The following is a 26,413-nucleotide window of genomic DNA, read 5'->3' as shown; positions in this document are numbered from 1 at the left end:
TCCCGCGGCCAGAGCGGCCCAGCCAGGAGGGCGGCCATAGCTGCGGGCCACTTGGGCTGCAGGGACCTGACCCAGGCAGCGTTTGACTCGCGCTGACTTAATGCCTAAAGGAGGGTTTCTGCTGTGGGTGTGTTTTTTTGTTTTGTTTTGTTTTTGTTTTTACTAGTATGGTGCTTGGGAGCACTTAGTGTGTTTTGATAACTATGTGGCCACTTAATATTCAACAGAGGTAACGACCACGATCACCATCACCTTTGCCCACCAAACAGAAAAACAGGATGCAACGCATGGATCTTAATAACACTATTCGTGTTGACCGTATCAGCCTTGGAGAATCCGAGATGACCGTTACTAGGCTGTCCTGAACCTGCACCAAGCTCTGACACAACAGAGCCCTACACTGCTCAAAATGATAGATTGTTAATATTTTTTAAAATGACATGTGGTTAGAGATAAGGCCAACTTACAAATGTCTTTGAAAAGCATGGCGACAACTACAACTGGTTCTTTCTTGCACATCCCACTACGTTTTGCTGTCATTGACAATTCAGTGTATCTGCCCTTTACTAGGGCTTTAACATGACCTTTCTACATGGGCCACACTATAACATGGCAACCTCCAAGACCTGGCTGTGGAAGGAGAAATTGTCAAGTCTAGAGTCTGAGACAGCCTTCTCAGTAAGTCTGAGAAGTGTGCAGATTGAAGTGTGATTTGGAAATTATCTGAAGACATTCGGCTGGTGGTCAGCCTCAAATAAGCTGCAGTTCTTGCAGAAAATGCAGAGGCTTCTAAGGAAGAGTTGTATTTAATACAAATCCATTTGCACATCTTATTCAATGTGTAATAACCCTCAGCAAGTAGTGGAAGGCTGCTGTTTGGGTATGGCTATTACTTTTAATGGGCCAACTCCCAGAAAGGCGATAGTAATGATGTATGGTGTACACTGGCTCAGGGCATTCATTATTTCAACAGTATACTGGTTTGTTTTTTTTGTTTTGTTTTGTTTTTTTTTTTCTTCCAGATGGTTCAGAATATGACTGAGGGTTGAGGGATAATAGAATTGTGCTGTCCAGAAGCACTTAAAATGTGAATCTACTTGCAATGTGAATTGAGATATGCAAGTGTAAGGACGCCTGGGTGGTGCCGTGGTTGAACCTCTGCCTTTGGCTCAGGGCATGATCCAAGGGTCCGGGGTTAGTCCCACATCGGGCTCCCTGTGAGGAGCCTGCTTCTCCCTCTGCCTACGTCTCTGCCTCTCTCTCTCTGTCTCCCATGAATAAATAAATAAAATCTTTTAAAAAAAGAGAGAGAGATATAAGTGTAAAGTACACACTTAATAATACATATGTTATTTGAAAACCTAATATGAAAAGTATAAACCATCTCAGTAATTTTTATGTTGACTAACATTGAAATATTTTTAATATGTTGCATTAAATGTAAAATTGTTTTTTATTTTATTAATTTGTTTAATAGAAAAGTTTAAACTACATATGTGTCTGTATTACATTTCTATTGAATAACGAAAGTGTGAAACATTCCATTGTTATCATACCTGGCCATTTAACTTCCTGTCCACATAGCAGCATTTTTTAAGACAGTTTATTGCAGGGATCTAGCTTCTAGAAGAGGTTTCAAATATTTGAGTGTATAAATAGATATTTCCTGAGTGTATTCTCTGGACCCCATATCATCTTGGATTTTTGTGAAAATATTTCAAATGTTTAATAAGCCAATACTGTTGTCTAAAAGCATTTTATTGAATTACTGTATAGACTGTGGCACTACATATAAGCCATTGGACAGGCACTGTCTCCTGTCTAGGATGTTCTTTAAACCAAAAAAAGAAAAAAAAAAAAAGAAAACAACTGGCAGACACATGCCAACACTACATTCCTCCACTACTGACAATATGCTGATAAGCGTCACCTCTACAATGTAACTTTATATTATTAGGGAAAATTTGCACCTGTAGAGACTTAACCTCAATTTTGAATATTGTTAAGGCTGCCAGGAAAATCCACAAACAAATTGCTGATCTGTAAAATTTTGCTGGTGAAAAAAAAAAAAAAAGATTATTGACACATCTATTATAATGGCCGAAATCCAGAACACTGACAACACCAAATGTTGGTGAGGACACGAAGAAACAGGAACTCTCATTCATTACTCATGGGAATGCAAGATGGTGCAGCTATTTGGAAGGCAGTACTCTTACTATTGATCTAGCAATCACACTCCTTGGTATTTATCCAAAGGAGTTGAAAACTTATGCCAACACAAAACCTTGCATACAGATGTTCACATCAGCTTTATTCATAATTGCCAAAACTTGGAAGCAATCAAGATGCCCTTCAGTAGTGAATGGATAAATAAACCATAGTACATCCAGACAGTGACATATTATTTAGCACTAAGAGGAAATAGCTATAAAGCCATGAAAAGACATGGAGGGAATTAAATGCATATTATTAAATGAAAGAAGCCAATTTGAAAGGACTACATATTGTATGATTCCAACTGAGGCGAGGGGACAAATAAACAGGGCACAGAAGCTTTTCAGGGCAGTAAAAATACTCTGTAGGATACCATAATGATGGATACATGTCACTATACATTTATCTAAATCCATGGAATGTACACAAAGAGTGAAACTATAGACTCTGGGTTTTTATAATGTGTCAGTGTAAGTTTGATGGGGGAACACAGGGCTAGCTGAGGACAAACCACGAGCCCGGGGCAGCACACTGACAAGTCCTTGAAACAGGCAAAGGGACATTCCCCTCTGGACTCAACTGCCTCGATGTTAATATTTTGCTAAGGGCAAACAGCAATCTTAGCCCGCAGGGTCCTGTAAGTCTACTTTAACATATAAAAATTCCTTTAGAAAGTTCCTTTATCTCTATGCCCCAACATACATGTTGGCAATCATCTCCCAAGCACATGGCCCACAAATATACATCTGAAAGGTCTCGGGACTCAGGTTTTATTAGACAGTAATAAGTGACCTCTTCCCAACAATAGCTAGCCCCCTCAAGGTTCTGGAAAACTTGCTTCCAAATTCCTTAGAGAGTACGCTATCCTCAAACCCCTCCCAACTCCCAGGTATATAATCAGCCACCCCTCACAGGCCCCGGTGCAGCAGGTCTTCGTGCCCACGGGTCCTGTCCTCGTGCTTTATAAAACCACCATTTTGCACCAAAGATGTCTCAAGAATTTTCTTGGTCATCGGCTCCGAACCTCACCCCACCAAATCTCACCTATATTCCCAAACTTCATCAGGTTCATCAGTTGTACCACTCTGGTGGGGGATGTTGGTAATGAGGAAAGCTATATGGAAGATTTCTGTACCACCCAATATTTTGTGTGTGAACCCTAAACTGCTCTAAAAAATAAAGTCTTAAAAGACTGAATAGTTTCTTAAAAGGATTGTTATGGTCTGAATGTTTGTGTGCCCCCCCCCCCAAATTCACATTAGAATCTTAATGTCCAATGTGATGGTAATTAGGTCCTGAGGATGAGAGTCTCAGGAATGGGATTAGTGCTTTTATAATAGAGATCCTACGGAGCCTCTTCTGCCAAGTGAAAATACTAGTCTAAGACCTAGAACCTGACCTTGCTGGCACCCTGATCTCAGACTTCCAGCCTCCAGAATTGTGAGAAATAAATTTCTATTGTTCATAAGCTACACAGTCTGTCATATTTTGTTACAGCAGCACAAATGGACCAAGACAGAAACTGGCACTAAGAGTAGAGTGCTGCTGTAACGAATACCTAAAAATGTGGAAGTGACTTTGGAATTGGGTAATTGGTAAAAAGCAGAAGAATTTTGGGGTGCATGGTAGGAAAAAACCTACATTGCCATGAACAGACCATTTAACACAATTCTGGTGAGAATTCAGAGGCAAACAGGAATGCAGCAGAAAGTCAAAGTCTCAGTCTTCTTAGAGAATACCTAAGTGGTTGTGTTTTGTTTTTTTTTTTTTTTTACCTAAGTGGTTGTTAACAGTGTTAGTAGAAATATATGATGATGGTAAAGGCCGTTCTGTTGAGGTCTCAGATGGAAATGAGGAACATGATATTGGAAACGAGAGGAAAAGTGATCCCTGATATAAAGCAGCAAAGAGCTTCACTTAATTAGATTTTCCTCTTGGTGTTTTGTAGAACTTGTGAGCAATGAAATTGAATATTTGACTGAGGAAATTTCTAAGCTAAAGTGTTGAAGGAGTGGCCTAACTCTTCTTGAGTGCTTACAGAAAAATATGAGAAGAGAAATGATTTAAAGATAGATTGTCAGTCAAAGAGGAAGTAGAGCCTAAAAATCTAGATACTTTTCAGCATATCCGTATTGGAAGAAATGGGAAAGCCTGTTCAGGAGAGGCCAGGCTGTGGCCAAACCACCTTTCCATTAAGGAGTCAGTAGGGATTTGAACCACAAAGTTAGGTAGCAACCAAAGAAGGAAAAATCCATATGAACTAAAGAGGAAGGAATGAGGCTGGCTGTTGGACTTGGATTTTACAGGATGGGATCTTAGAGCTATGGCTGTGATACTGGGCTATTCTTCAAGACAAGAAGGAAGGACCCTAAATGCAATTCAGAAATCATCAGAGCTGCCTCCTCAGTTTCTCAAGGCCAAGGCAGGGCATTTCCTGAGTTTTAACCAGCCATACAACCTCTGCCCAAACCAAAGTGGAGCTGCCCAAATCCAAGGGGGCAGGATGGCAACCCATGCCCAGGAGACCCAAGGGGGCATGGCTACCTCCACCTAGATTTGTAAGGATAAAGCCACCTAGTGCTGTGGGTATACAACCCAAGAACAGGGCCACCTCAGGGGCAAGGCCACCAGAGAGCCCCAAAGAGGCCAATTCCCACTGAAGCCATGAGGGTGGGGCCACCCCTAGAATCTCAGATTGGTAAAGCCATCAGTGCACAACTTGAATCCATAAGAGTTGCCCTGCAAAGACATGGAGCTGCAAATGCCCCTGAGTGTCCAGAAGGTGAGACCTTTCCTCCCCTCCAATTGGTCCAAAAGGTAGGACCTCCATCCCAGAGGGCTGAACATCTAGTTAAAGAAGATTATTCTCAAGCTTTAATATTTAATGTTGGTTGCCTTTTGGCCTTTGAACTTGCTTGGAACCTGTTGCCCCTTCTTTCTCTCCTACTTCTCCCTTTTGGAATGAAAGTGTCTATCCTATGTCTATCCATCATTGTATTCTAGAAACACATAATTTGTTTGATTTCACAGGTTCACAGCTGGCGGGGATTTCCTCAGAATGAATCACATTTTGAGTCTCACCCGTACCTGATTTAGATGACACTATGCACTTTGTAGACTTTTAGGGCTATTGGGATAGATGGAATGAATGTATTTTGTATGAGAGAAGGACATGAATCTGGGGGGGTAAGGATGGAATGGTATGGTCTGAATGTTTATGTCCCCCCCACCAAATTCACATGTTGGAATCCTAACACACACTGTGGTGGTGTTAGGAGGTCTCTGAGAGGTGATGAAGTCCCGAGGGGGGGCCCTCATCAATGGGATTAGTGTCCTTATCAAGGAGATCCCACAATGCCTCCTACCCTCTTCCATCATGTGAGGATACAATGAAAAGTCTGCAGTTCAGAAGAGAGCCCTCACCTGACTTAGCCAGCACACTGATCTCAGATTTCCAGCCTCAAAAACTATGATAAACTTTTGTTGTTTATAAGCTACATAGTCTATAGCATTTAGTTATAGCAGAACAAACTAAAGCAAGGACTATAAAAATATCTGGTCAGTTTTCTCTTTCTGGAGTTTGAAAGTATATAGTAGTTAACAGAGCAGAAGCTTTTTCTCTTGGCCTCACTGTAACATATCCTAATACAGGTGTTTATATGCAGTAAGTATTCAATATGTTACAGATTATTGAATGATATTATTCCTGTAAACCACTTTGCATATATGAAGGATAGTATTTTTACTGCTGCAAAATAACTTTTCTTCTGCTCATATGGCATTGACTCTCTCTCTCAAAATAAATAAATAAATCTTTTTAAAAAAATGTAGGCCTTGAAATATTAATATAGAGAAAAGTGGAAAGAGCACTGATGTTGGAGGCAAGACAACTGAAATCCGAATCCAGATCCCACTACTTATGAGCTATATAATGATGGGTAAGTCATTTAACTTCTTTGAGTCTCCATTCCTCATTTGTAAAAGAGTTTAACATTTATCTCACAGTATTTATGTGAAGACTGAGCAGGAGAGTGCCCAGCATTGTGTCTAATACTTAATGGATGCTCAATGGATATTTATATAGCAGCATATTTCTACTATACACATATTTTAGTTTTATGAATAATTTTATTTTTTATTTATTTATTTATTTTTTTAATTTATGATAGGCACACAGTGAGAGAGAGAGAGAGGCAGAGACATAGGCAGAGGGAGAAGCAGGCTCCATGCACCGGGAGCCCGACGTGGGATTCGATCCGGGGTCTCCAGAATCGCGCCCTAGGCCAAAGGCAGGCGCCAAACCGCTGCGCCACCCAGGGATCCCAGGTTTATGAATAATTTTAAATTAGCAAGGCTTAATATAGCAAGTCTAAAATAAGATAGATTCAAGAGATCCAGTTTCTAATTCTCACTCTACTATTCAACAGTTTGACATTGCACTTTAAAATTCTAATTTATAAAATAGGGAAAATATAACCTGCTCTACCTACCTTACAGGAAGTTGTGAGGATAAAAATAAGAAAACACGAAAGTGATGTGAAAAAGCTAATGGTATTTCATGGGATGCCTGGGTGGCTCAGTGGTTGAACGTCTGCCTTCCGCTCAGGGCATGATCCCAGGATCTGGGATCAAGTCCCACATCAGGCTCCTTGGGGGAGCCTGCTTATGTCTGTGTCTCTCATAAATAAATAAAATCCTTGAAAAAAAAGAAAAGAAAAGAAAAAGCTATTGGTATTTCATTAATTAAAAATATATGGTATGACTGAAGTGTTAGAATTTTTTTTCAAGATTTTATTTATTTATTTGACAGAGAGAGAGAGAGAGAGAGAGAGAGAGCAGAAGCTGGGGAGTGGAAGAGGGAGAAGGAGAAGAAGACTGCTCACTGAGCAGGGAGCCTGATATGGGGCTTGATCCCAGGACCCTGGGATCACGACGGGAGCTGAAGGTAGACACTTAACCGACTCAGCCACCCAGGTGCCCTAGCCTTTCTTTTTTAAAAAGAGTTAAGGATACCCACTTAATAGAAATTCAGTCTATAGCTTCCAAAGTATCGAGGTGGGGGGGGGCATGAAACAAGGAAGATAAAGAAAATTTCAACAACATAATGTGTAGAAACAGAATGCATTTATTATTTCAGATATACTTAAAGAGATTATCTCACTAGTCGGATAAAGTCAAAAATCTTGCTATATAGTATCTAAAAGGGCATACTTAAAAAATGATGCTAAAAGATTGAAATTATTCCAAGCAGGTATTACCTAAAAGCAATATCAAAATCAGACAAAAGAGACTTTAATGCCAAAGTTTCATTAGCAAAGAGTGTTGAATACTATAAATGCGACAATTCTTCAGGACATGTAGCAATCCTGATCCTGAATGCCCCTAACTTCAAAACATAAAACCCAGAATGTTTGATTCTTTTTGATATATACTGAAAACACAAAATAAATTATTTTGTTTAGATAGTGATTTCCATGGAAACATCCCATTATGATATTATGATATGAAGATTTCCCCTTAAAAGACTAGACAAGTCCATTTACTTCACAATTTGATTTAACTTTTGTTTATATGTTTATCCATGTCATAAATGCACATAAAATACCAACTGGTTCCATAAGATTTGTTAGTAAAAATTATCCTCTTTTAGCCCATTCTCTTAATATTCTACTTTGACGTTCTAAATAACATACTTCTTTTTTATGGACTTCTTTAGTTTAGTGATTTCCTATGGAGAATTCCTATGGAGAATGAGGATTTAGTTCTTTGATCCCACCATCAGCACAGATACATTCCCATTCTTCCAAAATGTTTCTATCTTACCTTTGGTTAATTCACTGTTCAGTATCAGTATTACTGTGACTATACGTATGATATTCAGAGATGAACCACGTAGTAAACCATGGTTACTTTTTCCCATGCTACATAACTTTTTCCTCTATAGTTAAATGTCTTGTTCTTTTACTTACCTATGAACTCATCAATAATTTAATTCCAAGTTAAATCATCTTTCAAGATGTTCATTCATGCTCAATTTCCTACCAAATTCATTTTTTTTTATCATTTATTCATGAGAGACAGAGAGAGAGAGAGAGAGAGAGCGAGAGAGAGGCAGACACAGGCAGAGGGAAAAGCAGGCTCCATGCAGGGAGCCCGAAGTGGGACTTGATCCCAGGACTCCAGGATCAGGCCCTGGGCTGAAGGCGGCGCTAAACCGCTGAGCCACCTGGGCTGCCCCCAAATTCATATTCTTGAAGGCACTCCCAGAGCTTCTGACCTGCAGCCATCTGGACTGACCCACCTCTTGCCAGAACACAGCTGTCTTTTTGAGAAAGCCCTTTTCCCCACACTGGAGCTCCTGTTTCCGTATCCTATGCCTTCCTCTCTTGGTTTCCTTCTTCCTTTTAATGGAGCACGTTCTTCTGGAGACTCTTCAAGTCATATGGCAACTTGCATGTCTTAAAAATCTATTCTAATTCCTGATTGTTTGCATATAACCTGTTTGGTTTTTTTTTTTTTCCTCTGAAAGCTTGCAGAATCTGTTCTTTGGTCTATAGTAAGCTTTCATGATGACGTGCCTTTGGGTGAAACTATTGTTTTTGTTTTTATGGTAGGTACGTGGTAGACCTTTCAATCGAGAATCTTGTGTCATTCAATTCTGGGAAACTTTTGTGTCTTGTTTCATTGGCTTTGTCCACTTCAGACTTCCTACCATCCTGGTCTTGAACATGTTGGACTAATCTTCTAAATTTCTAATCTTTTTTCTCTACTTCCCAGGTATTTACCTTAAGTTTATATTCCAATCCTTCTAATAAGTTTACTATTTCTTCTATCATTTAAAAAAAAGATTTTATTTATTTGAGAGAGAGGAAATAGGGCAGAGAAAGAGGGAGAAGTAGACTCCCCACTGAGCAGGGACCATGAGGTGGGGCTAAAATCCCAGGACCCTGGGATCATGACCTGAGCCGAAGGCAGATGCTTAATTGACTGAGCCACTCAGGCACCCCTCTTCCACCATGTTTTTAACTTTCAAGAGTTCTTGTTCATTCTCTGAATATTCCTTATTTCAGGAAGGCAATATCTTTTCTCTCTGGGAATATTAAATGACATGATTTTGCTTGTTCTGTTTTATTTCCTTTCCCCTGCATAAGCAATATTGTGTTTTGTTTTGTGTTTGTTCTCTATCATGTTAGAGGCTTTCCTCATATGTCTGGTCATTCATGAGCTGCCTACTTAGTTTTTTTGTTTGTTTGTTTTTAAAGATTTTATTTATTTATTAATGAGAGACACACAGAGACAGAGAGAGAGGCAGAGACACAGGCAGAGGAGAAGCAGGCTCCATGCAGGGAGCCCGAAGTGGGACTCGATCCCAGGTCTCCAGGATCAGGCTCTGGGCTGAAGGTGGCGCTAAACCGCTGAGCCAGCCGGGCTGCCCTGACTACTTATGTTTAAGATTAAAGTATAAAAGGCTGCCTACATGCTTTAGCACATATCTGGGGCTTGTTGACCATGAACTTTTAACATTAGGTGATGTGGCTGAGCTTTCTGTTGGGGAACCACTGATTGTCAGCATTATTTCCTCTTTCCTCCTGGGCTGGTAAGATTCCCCAGAGACTTTCAATCTTTATCCCCTAGGATAAATGTTTGGCTGCCAGCATTTTAGAAGCCATGTAAAAGAGGAAGATTGGAAGTGGGGGGAGACAAGCTCACCATTAAATGTGCATATATTCATTTTTCCCCTTGTTTCTGATGAAGCGGAAACCAGAGTCTAGAATAAGGACTGGAGGTTCTTGGGTTTCTCCTGGGAGCTAATTTCCTCACAGTATCCTATAAAAACCTGGAGCAGGAGTGAAGGGTGCGGGGTAAAAATAGTGGACGTTAATGGAAAATATGTAGCCCTTAGAGTCAACTAACTCCCTGAAACCTTCTCACTTATCCCCATGTGCCAAATGTCCAGCAGCTAAGCATTTACTTTCTGTTGAAAATGGAAATGTTCTTCTCTTACAAAACTGAATAAACTGTTTGGAGGGCATCAGTCCAATAACTGTGGCATTTATGGGTTCATGGTGTAATAGGCAGTTCCCACCCACTCACCCTAAAACAAAGATTGACAGTCGTTGACCAGTAGTCAAAAAAATGTTTAGTTGTTCACTAACTACTTAGTGCTGGTCAACTTTTCAGATGTCCCATTCTTAGCTATGAATGGACCACTAAAAATAATCAGAAATTTGAGAAAAGTTTACAACCTAAAAAAAAACAAAAACAAAACAACATAAAAGTGGGAAATCATCTCAGAGGAAAGAAAAATAATTTGGAGAATAGAAGAGAACTTAAAACAAATCCTAGTGTTTAGGAACCAGAAACTTTCCACTACATTATTTCTCAGCCACACCGTAAGACAGAAATTGTTATGCTTATCGTGAAAATTAGGAAGTTGCTGTTCAGAATGAGTATGCCTTATATAAGCTTATGCTCCGAGTCACTGACATGGCTGGGATTTGAGTCTTCATGCTAAAAATCAACTAAAAGACCACCGATTCTCTAGTGGTCTTTTAGTTGAACCGCAGCTGCTTTGGTATTTATAAACTCGACACAGCATATAGTTACACAGAACCGTATGAAAATAAGTCCCCAATACATGAAACCACAAAATTTTTAGCTGGAAAGCATTCGTCTATATTTCTATCCCATGTATGCTATTCTTTTAGCATAGGCATCTTTTACTGGTAACTTAAAGTGATAGTAACATTCATAGCAGGAACAATTTTAAGTTGCATGTTCTCATGGAACATATCACAGAACGAAGCGCAGGGATAGAAGTATGACTAAGGCTAAATTTGGAATTTGAGATTCTAACATAATTCTACCACTAGATAGTAAATAAGCTAAGAGGTGTCCCCCCAGGTTCTGCATGTATGCTTTATTTACATAACAATGCTTGAGGCAGGGTAATTGAATACCACAAAACAGAGATTCAATAAATGTTTGTTGAATAAATGAATGGATGGATCAAAGTTCCAACTCTTTCCAAAAAACTTATTTAAAAGTAAGGATAGGGTGCCTGGGTGGCTCAGTGGGTTAAGTGTCTGCCTTTGGCTTAGGTCACGATCCCAGGGTCCTGGGATGGAGCCCCACATTGAGCTCCCGGCTCAGCTGGAAGCCTGCTTCTCTCTCTTCTGCCTGCCTCTCCCCCTGCTTATGATCTCTCTCTCTCCTCCCTCTCTCTCCCTCTCTCTCTCTCTTTCTCTGTCAAATAAATACATAAAATCTTTTTTAAAAAATTAAAAATAAAAATATTTTAAAATAAAAGGATAAACTCTGACAAAAGAAAATCACTACATTTTCACAATCTGTATTACAGATCCTAAACACTGAGCACATCACATTGCATAAAGTAAATATATGTGAAGTACATTCAACAAAGTTTAGAACACTCTAAAATGAGTTTAAACACAAGGCAATACTTTGATTTTGAGTGAATGTTTTTATAACCATTCAAGCTGTAAAATAACTTTGTGAAATACAAAAAAAAAAAAAAAAAGCAACGTAGGAAATATTCAAGTAAGTTTTTACTTTCACACATCGACTAAAAAGTAAGCTTTGGGTCAAGTCCACAAGCAATCCATATCAAGTTTAAAAGAAACTTGAAATAATCTGCTACCCTATATCAGACTTTGAACAAAAATAAGTATTTTTACAAACAGGCTACTTACACAATAACAAAATAAAGTAGCAAATTCTAAGCCTAGTGCTCTCATTTACTACCATAGAAGTGCCCTCTGTAGCCAGAGAACACAGCAGCAAGTGGAATAAGGCAATGTGCCACTGACCTTGGATCCTAACACTACCGTATTTAATACTCACTGTCCTAAGCACCATATACAAATAAACTTGGCAGAGTTTTTTGTGCTGTATTATAGATTTTTTTATTTCAAGTTTTTGTTTAAATTCCAGTTAACATACAGTATAATATTGGTTTCAGGTGTAGAATTTAGTATTTCATCACTTACATGAAACACCCAGTGCTCATCACAAGTGCCCTCCTTTAATACCCATCACTCATCTAGTCCATCCCCCACCCACTTCCCTCCATCAACCCTCAGCTTGTTCTCTATGGTTAAGAGTCTCTTATGGTTTGCTTCCTTCTCTTTTTTTTCCATTTCCCCTATATTGATGTGTTTTGTTTCTTAAATTCCACATACGAGTGAAATCATACAGTATTTGTCTTTCTCTAATTTAGTTCACTTAGCATAATAGAGTCTAGCTCCATCCACATCATTGCAAATGGCAAAATTTCATTCTTTTTGATGGCTGAGTAATATTCCTACATAAATAGTGTGTGTGTGTGTGTGTATACACACCTTATTTAACAGATTGGTCACATTAGCAGAATACTTTAAGACCTTTACACTCACTGATGTGGCCTGCAATTCCCCACCAACTATCTCTTCCTGATTTTTCCGAACATAACCCATGAAAAACTCTAATACCATTTTTATTTATTTTGTTATAATAAATAACATCTTCAGCCAGTTGCCCAAAAACTGACATTTAAATTAGCCTGCAAAATCTCATTGTCAGTATGTGTGTAATTCCCATTAGGTACTGAGAAATGAAGTAACAGAGTGACTAAGAGGATGTGTAATTTAAATAGGGTGGTCATAAAACATGAGAGACTCCTAACTCTGGGAAACGAACAAGGGGTAGTGGAAAGGGAGGTGGGCAGGGGGTTGGGGTGACTGGGTGATGGGCATTGAGGGGGGCACTTGGTGGGATGAGCACTGGGTGTTATGCTATATGTTGGCAAATTTAACTCCAATTAAAAAAAAAAAAAACAGAAAGAAAAAGAGGGTGGATGTGATGTTGTACTGGACCATTATATGAAGGCAAATACTATACTACCCAGGGGCTCCTCATTCCTATGAGAGAATCCTAGATCACCTGTGAGGAATCATATTCACAAAGGAAGGTCAAGTGGTAGGAAATCCCAGACAGTGATGCTGTATCGGGTAACAGCAGCATTAGTTTACATGGGCCATGCTGATGCCCAAAGGGAAATTTCTTCATATTTTCATCCTTTTTTTTTTTCTTGCTGAAAATCTAACCCATAGGAAACAGCATTCACTTCAACTTAAAAAGAAACTTTCCTCTTTCCCTCTGTGACTCAGAACACTAACTAGTAATATTGTAAAGTAGGAAAACTACTTAAATCTCAGCTTCCCTGAAGAGTTTATATTTGGCATGCTAGAGATATTTCCAACACCATTCCTTAAATTCTTCTAAAGACCTCTCCCACTTATAGCAGTATTTGCCCAAGACTTCAATAAGGTCTTTTTCTTCACAAGCTTCAATATTCAAAGTTACTTGGAAATTGTGATGGAAAAAAAAAAAAAAAACCTGAGCAAAATAGTCCCATTTAAATAAAAATCTCATTTATTCTTCTTTTCGATCTCCAGAAAACATCAAGTATATATAGTTGAAATCCATCTTTAATTATAAAAACACTGAGATCATCTCATATATTTTTCCTAAAAAAAATTGGGGAAAATGTCTCCTATTAATCGGTATTTACATTTGTTACCTCCTTGTACACTTAACCAGTGTGCCCCTTCAGAAAGACACAGGAAAATCATAATGAGTTACTTCTATGTGCCATGCACTCTATTAGCTACATCACAAAAAGTATGAAAGATCTTAGGTTTAATGCCCATTCTGTTATATGTTAGCATACGATACTGGGCATACTACTCAAATATTCTCAATCTTAATGCCAACATCTTGACATTTGAGATAATAATGGTTCCCTTATAGGGTTACCGTAGGGTTTAAACCAGCTAATGGTTGTTGTAACAAAGGCTTAGGAACCATCATTGGCACCTAGTGTTCGCTGCCTATAGCCAGTGCCAATAAAACAGAACTAAGAACTAGAACTGTTGAAGGAAAGAAAAGTTGGCCAAAATTCCTGGCTAAGAGCGGAAGAATCAAATTAGTATTCTCTCAAGAATCTTCAGACTTGGGCCTGCATCCATTTGGGGGGAAGGTCTAGAGAACTATTAAGGAGAAGCCTTGGGGCAGACTGGACCTAACACAAACCAAAGGTTATGGATGGGACCAGACTGGCCTCTGGAATGTAGCATTTGACTCAAGTTGGCATGCAGAAGCAATGCAACAGGGTTTTCTTTAAAAATATGTAGTGCTAGGTAAATTGTTTATTACTACATACATACACACACCCTAACACACACAGATACCTGCCCTTAAGCAGAGATGGATTTAAATGTTGCATGGCTGAGAAGAAGACAGAAGAGTGGCTGAGTATACCAGAGAAAGCAAGGAATGTGTCAATAAAACTAGATTAGAGAAAAAAAAAACTAGATTAGAGAAGCCATAGAAGGTGGTAACTAAGCATTCAGGCTCTCAACACAGAATGCTCAGTTTCAATTCTTGTTTCCATCACTCATCATTCAGCATAAACTCAGGAAGTTAAAGAACTTTTATGCGTCTAAGTCCTCTCCTGGATAAAAAAGAATAATACTAGTACCATCCTCATAGGGTTGTTATAAAAATTAAAAAGTTAAAATATATAAAGTACTTTATATTATACAAATATATATTTCTAAACATATAATTTAAAATGTATAAATAGATTTTTATATATTAATTATATATAAATATATATATAAATATATATATATATATACATATATATCACTAACAAGGTATATATAAAGAAGATTGCCTGGTACATAGTAAGCATCAGTTTCCCAATCTGTAAAATGAGAACAATAAAATGTCTTCACAGTTTGTTATAAGAATTAAATAAATTACATCTATAAAGTGTCACCACATAACAAATCAATAAATATTTGGTATTTTTATTAGAACATGGGAGGGTACCAAAAATAATTTTAATCCAGGGAAAAATATTTCATAATGGACTATAACAGAAAATATCATGAAAAACATTATTCTCTTTTAGTGTTGAATATATTTACTGGGAAACCATGAGTAACTTGGCATACTCATCCACTTTCCACTGTGTAAAACACATCTGAGTAATTCAATCTCTTAGACCTGTCACAGGAACTAAGTCGCAGATAAAAAAAAAATACAGAAGATGAAGAAGGAGGAGGAAAGAAACCACAACTACAATAGCAACTTTGAAATAATATTCCTCTCAGTATTCATTCACTGACAAAGAAAAAAACAAAACCTAATAATATATACTCACAAGCAAAAGGCTTATTTACAAATGTACTTACAGAGAAAATGACACTTTTAAATTTTGAAAAGTAGGCACTCCTGAATGTGGAAATAGGCCTTCTAAAGAACAAATATTGCCATAAAATTTAGAACTTAAAGGTCAATTCACTGAAACCAAAATAAGCATAACTCCTGTTTAGTCCACAAAGAAATCCAGAGAGTATAGAAGTCAAGGGAACCAAGAAAATTTTAAGGAGGCTGTGGCCAACACTGTGCTAACTGCTAAAAGGCTAAGGCAACTCCTGGTAAATGTCCATGAAGTATAGCAGCAAGCATATAATTGGTGATCTTAACAAAACCATTGTATGGACTGGTTGGGATTGTAGAAAATACTAAATGAATCAATACAATCTGAGAAATGATTTTTATAGAGAAAGAAACAAGAGACTAAGCAATAGTCACTAACTGAGTTAGAATAAGCTTCTTTAACTTGGGAGATATTCAAGCTGGAATTTTTTTTTCAGATTAAAACTTATTCTAATTAATATTGATAAGTAAAGCCAATTGATACTAGGGATTTATTCCACAAAGTTTATTACTGGGTCATTCTTTGACCCAAAGGTAGTGGAGTAATTTTAATTTTTCCACCTAAAAGATGTTAAAGCACAAAAATTTTAAATGATATATATGAAAGTTTAAACTGAATGATGGTTTCCTGGATTTATTAGAATACTTCTGTGCTAAGAGATTCTCAGCTAGCAGGGCCTCTGGCTGGCTCAGTGGGCTTGCGACTCATGATCTCAGGGTTGTGAGTTTGAGCCCCATATTGGGTGTAGAGACTACTTAAAAATAAAATCTTAAAAAAGAGAGATTCTCAGCTATCAATGGAAGATTTAAGCTCTTTTTTTAAGATGTGATGTGTGTAAAAATCTCCAGCCCAACGGATTATGCAGACAAGTGTTTGAGAAACCACCTGTAAATTCTTCTGACCAGTTATGAATGACAATACCATTTATCTATTCATCCAGACAGCAGTATCCAATAGATACATAACATGAGTCATTCTGTCAGAATGGCTAAAACCCAAACCATAAGAAACAAGTGTTGGCGAGGAAGGGGAAAAAAAAGGAATCTTTGTGCACTGCTGCTGGAAATGTAACTGGTGCAGCCACTGTGGAAAACAGTATGGAAACTTCCTCAATAAATTAAAAATAAAACTATCCTATGATCCTGTAATTGCACTACTGAGTATTTACCCAAAGAATATGAAAACACTAATTTGAAGAGATATATGCACCCCTATGTTTACTGCAGCATTATTTACAATAGCCAAACTATGGAAGCAGCTGAAGTGTCCATCAATAGATGAATGTATAAAAATGTGAATATTTTCACATATTCACATTTCATTATTAAATATGTGGAATATATTCAGTAAAATAATATAAAATAAAATAATATTATTTTTATTCTATAAAAAAGAATGAAATCTTGCCATTTGCAACAATGTGGATGGATCTAGAGAGTATAATGTTAAGTGAAAAATGCCAGTCAGAGAAAAACAAATGCCATATGATTTCACTCATATGTGGAATTTAAGAAACAAAATAAATAAAGAAAAAATAAGAGACTCTTAACTATAGAGAACAAATAGTAGTACCAGAGGGGAAGTGGATGGAGGGGATTGGTGAAATAGGTGGAGGGGATTAGGAGTGCACTCGTCTTGATGAGCACTGGGTAACATGTGTAGAATCTAATGGATCACTATATTGTACACCTGAAAAATATAGCACTTATACTAACTACCCTGAATTTAAATTTTTAAAGAATGTTTTAAATAAATGATTCTTTAAAAAAAGAAATATAATGTGAGTTACATATGTAATTTAAAATTTTCTAGTAACCATATTCTTAAAAAAAGAAATAGATGTAATTAATTTTAGTATTTTCTATTTAATCTAACATCCAAAATGTTATTTCAGCATGCAATCAATATGAAAATTATTGCTAAGATATTTTTTCATACTAATCTTTGAAATTGAGCTGTATTTTACATTTGCAACACACCTCAATTTGTACTAGCCTCATTTCAAGTGCTTAATAGTCACTTGTGGCTAGTGGTTGCCCTATTGAATAGCACAGGTCTAGAATCCAGGTTCCCTGCAAATAGGAGTATGGGTTTTCTTGTTCACAGATGTAATTGCAGCATTAAGAAGAGTGTCTGGCACAAAATGAGCCCTCAGTAACTATTTGTTGAATGAAGAATAAATGAATGAATTAATCCATGGGTTTTATTCACATATATGCAAAAAAATTCCTATGACATAAATGAAATTTTAATTACATGACTAGAACTATTAAGAGAAGCATATAATTATATTAAACTCAATTCTAGCCCAGATCATAGTTTAGTGATATATAGTTAGTCAATACATCCTAATAGATGCATACTTTCAAATACAATATAAACATGTTTTACTATCAATAGTGAATATTCTTCTATAATCACTTTAAACATGATTTTCATAAACATTTAGGAAATTAAAATGCTGTCACATGCCTCTAGTAGAAGTCAAATAAATTATAGCTCTTCTCTCTAGAATGAATGAACTCCACATTCATCAAATACATACAATTCTTACATATTACACTAGTATTAGCAAAGAAATGCTTTTTGGCTTAATGTCCAATTCACTCTAACACTGGCAAAAGAATATGCTAAAAATAGCTTCAAAGCCATGACAAAAAGTTAAATTATGTTGTTTTAAAAATGTTTACCCCTAAAAGTACTGAGATTACTTAATATAAATGAAATATGCCCCAAATAGTTGATGTTTAATAACAAAAGTTGGAGAGAAAAGCTTACCTTCTCTGCTAAGAGCTCTCTTATCTTGCTTGCTTGAACTCTAAATTTCATGAGCTGGGACTCCAGAGCTACACATCGTTCTTTCCAATCTACTGGTCCTTCTGTCTCAGAAAGCTCTGCCATATTTATCTAGAAATGAAAGCATTCAAATAGCATAATACCCATTAGCATTCAGGATAATGCATTACATAATCCCATGTACACATTATAGTTACCATCTAATGATATTCACATACAAATTTTATAAATTCTCCGATGAATTTCAGAACTGGCTCTATAGTTCATGGAAAAAACTTAGGGGGAGCCAGGAGGCCAGGACTGGAGGCCCAATGTGTTTATTATTCAACTTTTCTGTATAACATATCCTTCCCATATCTCAGTGGGAAGGACACCGGTAATAACAAACCATTGTTCCTCCTGAGTATGTTGTGAGGAACAAATTAAATAATGCTATTTTTATTTTATTTTTAAAAGATTTATTTATTTATTCATGAGAGACAGAGAGGCAGAGACACAGGCAGAGGGAGAAGCAGGCTCTGTGCAGGAAGCCTGAGGTGGGACTCGATCCCGAGACTCCAGGATCACGCCCTGGGCTGAAGGCAGGCCCTAAACTGCTGAGCCACCCAGAGATCCCCCAATAATGCTCTTTTTAACAGCACTTTGGACAATACAATAGCACCACCCAAACATAGGCTACTGATATTTATTTTAGGTCTGCCCAACAGATATAGCATTTTTTAAATCTTTTAGCTCACAATTTTACTACAGTCCTAAACTTACAGAATTATCTCAATTTGATTCAATTGGTAGCATGACAGAATAACCTAAGAAACTTCACTACTAGCACTACAATAAGTTAGATTTACATTACAATTATTACTTTCATCATCTTAAATTTATCTAAGTCCAAGGTCTCTTTCAAGCCAAAAATCATTTGGCATATTTAACTAGGCAAAGTATTATGACCTTGGACACATTTGTATAATTTTTTGGTGCAAAAAAAGATATAAATATGAAATTTGGAATCACCTACATTAAGTAAATATGGAATCAGTGTTCCCTATGAAATTAACATTTTCTTTTGGACAAGATAAATCCCAAGGAAAAGCACCATAAATAAGAGGGAAGCCAGGAGGCAGGGTAACTGGTTTTAAAATTCTAAAGTGCAAAAAAAACTATTAATTCATTGTTCCTGGTTCTGGGATTCATAAATGTTATTTTAAACATTAATGTTCTCCAAATAAATAAATAAATGTTAATGTTTCATCAGGCCATTTGAACAAGCAGCTTGATGATATATTTCTAAATTGTCCTCGCTTTGAACAGATAAAACTTGCACTAGCAATGGATTTCCAGAAGGAGCCAAGCCCTGGTCTCGGCATATACTTGACAGCAAAACTCTCAGAACTTCAGAATAGATCCGCCGTTGAAATGTATTACTCTTTTATTTTCCAAAAATATGTGTCCCTCACATATTAACAAAGTTGATTTTCTCAATATTTAGTGTAATATAACCCTTCCTAAACCTATAGTTTTTTTAAAACTTTGTGTTGTTAAAAACCCACAAAAGATTATTTTCCTAGTATAAATATTGTTTTGTGCTTAAACCAATTTTCACATTAATACTGACATTATCATTCAATAATTTAGAAATAAATAAAAGTTGAGTTGTTCTACAGAGGCTACAGCTTTTTAAAGATTTATTTATTTATGATAGACATAGAGAGAGAGAGAGAGGCAGAGACAAAGACACAGGCAGAGGGAGAGGGAGAAGCAGGCTCCATGCAGGGAGCCCGACGTGGGATTCGATCTGGGGTCTCCAGGATAGCGCCCTGTGCCAAAGGCAGGTGCTAAACCACTGCGCCACCCAGGGATCCCCGGCTATAGCTTTATTAAGAGCATCCTGACCATCTCAAAGCCTCCAAATGCTCCTAAATTCTAGTCATAATTTTAGGGATACTTAAAAGTGTAAAACTGGAAATCATTCTCTTTTTCATATCTTTGTTTTTATAGAAGGCTCACACCATTGTTTTTCTGAGTCTTTTCTAAGGATATCAACCTTGTCAATGACCTTTATCATTACCCAATTATCATTTACTATCAATGATTTAGGAGTAGATAATGCACAAACTTTGTCAGTCACAAACTTTTTCTCACTTCTGCTACTTCATTTCTTTCCTCCTTAGCTTTAGAGTGGACACAGAAAGAAAATATGGATGAAATATTATAAAATAAAAAGCAATCCTGAAAGAGATGTTATTAAGTACTGAATCATTTGTATCTTTGCACAGAAATGTACATTGTTAAACAAGAGGAGTTTAATTCACATTGGTGAATTTTTGCTCCCCATTTAAAATAACTTGTATATGTCCTCCTGTAAAATTTCTAGTTTAAAAAATAACATAAAGGGGATCTCTGGGTGGCGCAGCGGTTTGGCGCCTGCCTTTGGCCCAGGGCGTGATCCTAGAGACCGGGGATCGAATCCCACGTCAGGCTCCCGGTGCATGGAGCCTGCTTCTCCCTCTGCCTATGTCTCTGCCTCTCTCTCTCTCTGTATGACTATCATAAATAAAAAAAAAATAATAATAACATAAAGGCAGATTTTTTCAACAAATGAAAATCAATACAGTGAACCATACTAGTATAGTAATAGACCAAAAACCACATAATCATTTCAATCAATGCAGAAAAAAAATTTGACAAAATTCAACACCCTTTCATGATAAAAACATTCAATAAGCTAGTAATAGAAGGGAACTTCTTCAGCCTGATAAAAAGCTAGCACCTACAAAAAGCCCTCAGCTATCATCACACTTAATGATAAATAACTGGTCAGACAAAGACCAGGAATAAGACAAAGATGTCTTGCTTTTGCCACTTCTATTCAACAACATACTAAAAGTTCTAGCAAGAGATAGAAAATAAAAGAAAAAGAATATCCAGTTTGAAAACTAAATCTACCTCTGGGCCTGGCAGGCATATAATAGATACTCAAATTTTTAAAAAAAGGAATAAATAAAGAAAAGAAAAACAAAAAGAAAAAAACTAAATTATCTCTCTTTTCAGATGTCATGATCTTATACATAGAAAGTTCTAAGGAATTCACAAACAAGCTATTAGAACTACCTGAGTTCAGCAAGGTTTTAGGAAGCCAGATCAGAATACAATGAATTGTATCAATTGTTTTACTATGCATTATCAAGAAAAAAAAATTTTAAATGGGGACCCCGGGTGGCTCAGTGGTTGAGCCTCTGCCTTTGGCTCAGGTTGTAATCCCAGGGTCCTGGAATCGAGTCCGCATCAGGCTCTCCACAGGGAGCCTGCTTCTCCTCTGCCTATGTCTCTGCATCTCTCTCTGCATCTCTTATGAATACATAAATAAAATCTTTTAAAAATATATCCAAAAATGAAATCAGAATATATTCCACATACAATAGCATCAAAAATAATTAAATATTTAGGAATAAATTTAACAAAAGAAGTGTAGACTTGTGCTCTGAAAACTACAAAACATCATTGAAAGAAAAATTTTTTTAAGATTTTATTTATTGTTCATGAGAGATACATTTATTGTTCATGAGAGAGAGAGGCAGAGACATAGGCAGAGGGAGAGGCAGGCTCCATGCAGGGAGCCCGATGCGAAACTAGATCTCAGGACTCAAGGATCAGGCCCTGAGCCAAAGGCAGATGCTCAACTGCTGAGCCACCCAGGCATACCTCATCGAAAGAAATTAAAGAAAACTTAAATAGGAGATCCCTGGGTGGCTCAGCGGTTTAGCCCCTGCCTTCAGCCCAGGGTGTGATCCTGGAGTCCCAGGATCGAGTCCCAAATCGGGCTCCCTGCATGGAACCTGCTTCTCCCTCCGCCTGTGTCTCTGCCTCCCGCCCTCTGTGTCACTCATGAATAAATAAATCTTAAAAAAAAAAAAAAAAGACCTAAATAAATGAAAGACATCCAAGTTCATGGATTGGAACACTTAATATTGTGAAGATGCCAATACTTGCAAATGGAGACTTAGATTCAATTAAATCCCTCTCAAAATTCCAACTGCAGTTTTTGGTAAAAATTGGCAAGCTGATCATAAATTCAGATGGAAAATTCAAGGGATCCAAAATAGTGAAAACAATCTTGAGACTCCTATGTCCCAATTTCAAAAATTACTACGAAGCTACATTAGTCAAAACTGTATGGATTGCCATAAAGATAGACATATGATCAATGGAATAAAATAAAGAGTCCAGAAATAAAATCAAGAGTCCAATTCACATTTATGATGAATTGATTTTTGACAAGGATGCCACAACCATTCGATGGGGAAAGAATAGTTTTTCAACAATGGTGCTAGACAACTGGATAATATCCACATGCAAAAGAATGAATTTGGACCCCTGTATCACAACATGTACAAAAACTAACTCAAAATGGATCAAAGACCTAAATGTAAGAGCCAAAGCTCTAAAATTCTTAGAACAAAAAATGGGCATACATCTTTGTGACCTTAGATTAGGCAACAGTTTCTTAAATTTGATATTCAAAGCTTAAGTAATAAAAAAATAGATAAATTGAACTTAATCAAAATTCAAAACTTTTGTTTCAAAAGATACCATCAAGAAAATGGAAAGATAACCCACAGAAGGGAGAAAAATATTTCCAAATCATAAATTTAAGAGACTTTTATCCAGAATATATAAAGAACTCTTACAACTCAACAATTAAAAACAAAATAATTACAAAATAGGCAAAGGATCTAAATAGACATTTCTCTAAGGAAGATATACAAATGCCCGATAAGCACACGAAAAGATGCTCAACATCATTAGCTATACGGGAAAAGGCAAATTAAAATCATGACAATTATTGCACACCAAATAGGATAGTTATAATAATAACGACATGTAATAACAAGTGTGGGTGAGGATGTGGAGAAATTGGAACCCTCAAAATTTGCTATTGGGAATGTAAAAATGGTATAGCTGCTTTAGAAAACAGTTTAACAGTTCCTCAAAAGTTTTAACATAAAGTTACCATATGACCCAGCAATTCCAATGCTGCTATTATAAGAGAATTGAATGCATAAGTCTACACCAAAACTTGTACATAAATGTTCATAACAGCACTATTCAAATAGCCAAAAAGTGGAAACAATCCATGTGTCCATCATCAGATGAATAGATAAACAAAATGTGGTATATGTGTATGTTGGAATATTATTCAGCCACAAAAAAGAATAAAGTACTAATACTTGCTATGACAACTATCCTAGCTGCCAAGCAAAAGAAGCCTGACATAAAAAGGCCATATATTGTATGATTCCATTTACATGAAATAGGTAAATCCAAAGAGACAGAAAGTAAGTTAATGGTTGCCAAAGACTGTGAAGAGAGGGCAATGGTGATCAACGGCTAATGAGTATAGGATTTTTTTTTTTTGGAGTGATCAAAATTATTCCAGAATTAGATGGTGCTGATGATCACATAACCTTGTGAATATACTGAAAGCCACTGATCTGTACCCTTGAAAAGGGTAATTTTATACCTCAATTTTAAAAAGAGCATTTATTTACAAATGAGTAAAGAAAAAGTAACAGTTGTATAGAGCTGTGGAATCACTATGTTGTATACCTGAAACTAATGTAACAGTGTGTCAACTATACTCAAATAAAAATATAAATTTTTTAAAAAGCAATGCAGATACAAATATTCTCATCATACATTTATTCACACAATTGTTCCCCATACATGTCATCTTTTAAAACTTGTTTGTGATATACACAAAGAAAAAATTTCATTTAAATATGTGATAAAGTGTAACAATCATTTTCATCATGGACTCTGGGCTTTGTTTTATATTTTGAAAGATCCACCCATTACATGGATGTATATAGTATGTCAACATTTACAAATTTAATGATCCATTGTTGCTTGTTTTCCTTGCCATGAATTCCACCATTAACTCCAATGATTTAGAGGTAAATGTTAACCTCAAATATGGCAAGTCTATACATATATCTTACCCAGACTACTTTGCTATGAAAATGACACAATAAATAAACTCTAAGTTAAACATACCTATTCAAATATTTAGTTATGCTCATTATATATTTTACAACGAAATAGCAAAACCTTAAGCCTATTATTAAGTAGGCATCTAATGTCTGCATTCTCTATTAATAGTGCCATAATTTCAAAAAATTCAAAACTACAGATTGGTTGGCTAATGTCCACCCAGAGGTCTAGACACCTGATTTCCTCATTTCGTTCCATAATTTCAGTTAGCATAAAGTACCTGTTGTGTTGATACACCATCTTGAGCAAAGACTGTAACTTTGAACAACGTCCACTATCCTTTTCCGTAACCATCGATTTTACAGAACATAACTGTATAGCTTTGGGAATTAGAACCATTTGCTAAATAAATATTACTTCTAGATTTTTAATTTGAAAGCAATCTACCTTCACTGCAGTGGACGGCGGAGGGGGTGGGGAGGGGGGGGAGGGGTGTAAGTCTTGGTTGTCCAAATACCCACCCCCAATGACTTTGGGGAATATTTACTGCCACAAAATAAACTGTTTACAATTATGGAGTGAATGCTCCTTTCTCCGAATCTCTGACTTCCTGTTTCTCTTCCAAATCCCAAAAGAGAAAGAAAAAGAAAAGAAAGAATTCGTCTCTATTTGGGCTTATCCAGACCAAGCGCAGGGTTAGCCACTCACATTCTTTAATTTTCTCCTCTTAAGGAACGGCTTCACTTGGCCAGGTAAGCGTGCGTTTGTTTTCTAAAGCAGAGAGGATCCCTTTCCTGACCACCCTGAGGCACGCCTGGTGGAAGACGCCTCCTGACCGCCAGCCGCCCCACTGGGCTAAGCCTGCCCTTGGGTGGCACCGCCCGGGGCAGCAGCCGTGCCCTGGACTCCAAGCTCAGGGACACGGGGCTGTGCGCTCGAGCCCGCGACAGGCGCTTTCACAAAGCAAGCAGCGACCTGCAGGCAGCACCAAAGCTTTTACGCATAAATCGTTCAACTCGCTCTTTCCACGGAGTTCCGCACATCAAAAATCGATGGCTCGAAGATCCCGTCTTTTAGATAAAGGTGGGCTAGTAACTTCAGGGCCAGCGCAGTTTCATGGGTAGGTCACCTAAGGGCACTTTGACATTCCGGCCACTGGAGAGGCAGAAAATGGTTGTTTGGGGTTGTGAGAAGTTTCACCCCGCGATCACAGCGCGGCTCCCGGGAAGCCGAGGCCGAGCCGCAGCATCCCCGCCGCGGGGCCGCCGGCTGCACCCCCGGGACCGCGCGCGCCGCGCCGCACACCGGGCCCCGCGTTTTCAAACAAAATGTCACCGGAGGGCAGGGGGCGAGGAGCCGCCGGCCACCGCGCCGGGCCACTGCCTCCAGCCGAGACCCCAGGGCCGGGGGCGGCGAGCGGGCGACACGGCGGGCTGGCGCGGCGGGGGGGGGGGGGGGGCGCGGGTCCCGCTCCATCCAGCGCCCGCCCGCTCTGCCCGCGGCCCCCAACCTCCGCCCGCCGAGCCCCCCGGGACGGCGCGCTCCCGAGGGGGCGGGGATCCCGGCATCCGAGCTCCGGGCCCGCTCCGTCTGCCTACCTCCGCGGCGGGCCGCCGGCTGCAGCGCCCGAGGTCCTGGCCGCGCCTGGCGCGGGGCTCCCGGGGCTCTCCGCGGGCGCCCGCCTAGCTGCGAGCCCGGAGCGGGCGGGGGCAGGGCACCGCCTTCCCCTCGGACTGGCGGTCGCGGTAGCCAATCGGAAGCGCAGCCGGCCGTCTGACGTCACCCACGGGTGTGGCTATGACTTTGACTCCTCCCAGGCCCTGCCTCCGGAGCGGGTCCTGTCCCGGACCGCCTGCCCCTAGCCTTCGCCATACCTAGAGCTCAGAGGTGGTCTTAGCGTTCACCTCCTTTCCGTTCTCTCTGCCTCGGCTCAACACCCGCCCGCTTCGTCTCCCAGCCTGAAGTCCCTCCTCTTGCCAATCCATCCTTTACCCTCTGCCAGGTTAACTGTCCTGAAATGCACTTTTGATGCACACCCTGCCAAAGGCCTTCGTTGGCTCTCTTTTGCTTAAATTATCAAGAATAGACTCCCTAGGGGATCCCTGGGTGGCTCAGCGGTTT

The 26,413-nt window shown here is 38.3% G+C and overlaps 2 protein-coding genes across 2 annotated transcripts in view; one reads left to right on the top strand and one right to left on the bottom strand.

Moving 5' to 3' along the window:
• Positions 1–25,971, bottom strand: part of PLEKHH2 (pleckstrin homology, MyTH4 and FERM domain containing H2) — a 117,623-nt gene extending 91,652 nt beyond the window's left edge. Inside the window, 2 exon segments of the mRNA XM_055328923.1 lie at positions 18,287–18,415; positions 25,891–25,971. Coding sequence (XP_055184898.1) covers positions 18,287–18,409 — 123 coding nt within the window. The 5' untranslated portion in view covers positions 18,410–18,415; positions 25,891–25,971.
• C1GALT1C1L (C1GALT1 specific chaperone 1 like) lies at positions 435–3,768 on the top strand (the record flags this gene model as incomplete). Its single annotated transcript, XM_055328330.1, is given in 8 exon segments — positions 435–469; positions 471–528; positions 530–606; positions 608–783; positions 786–833; positions 836–955; positions 958–980; positions 3,715–3,768. Coding segments are annotated over 8 exon segments (591 nt in total), but the record flags the coding sequence as incomplete, so codon positions are not given.
• Positions 25,972–26,413: the final 442 nt, after the last annotated feature.

Source organism: Nyctereutes procyonoides, unplaced genomic scaffold (genome assembly GCF_905146905.1).
Source record: "Nyctereutes procyonoides isolate TBG_1078 unplaced genomic scaffold, NYPRO_anot_genome, whole genome shotgun sequence".
Classification (NCBI taxonomy): Eukaryota; Metazoa; Chordata; class Mammalia; order Carnivora; family Canidae; genus Nyctereutes; species Nyctereutes procyonoides.
This window is presented reverse-complemented; position numbering and strand designations above follow the sequence as displayed.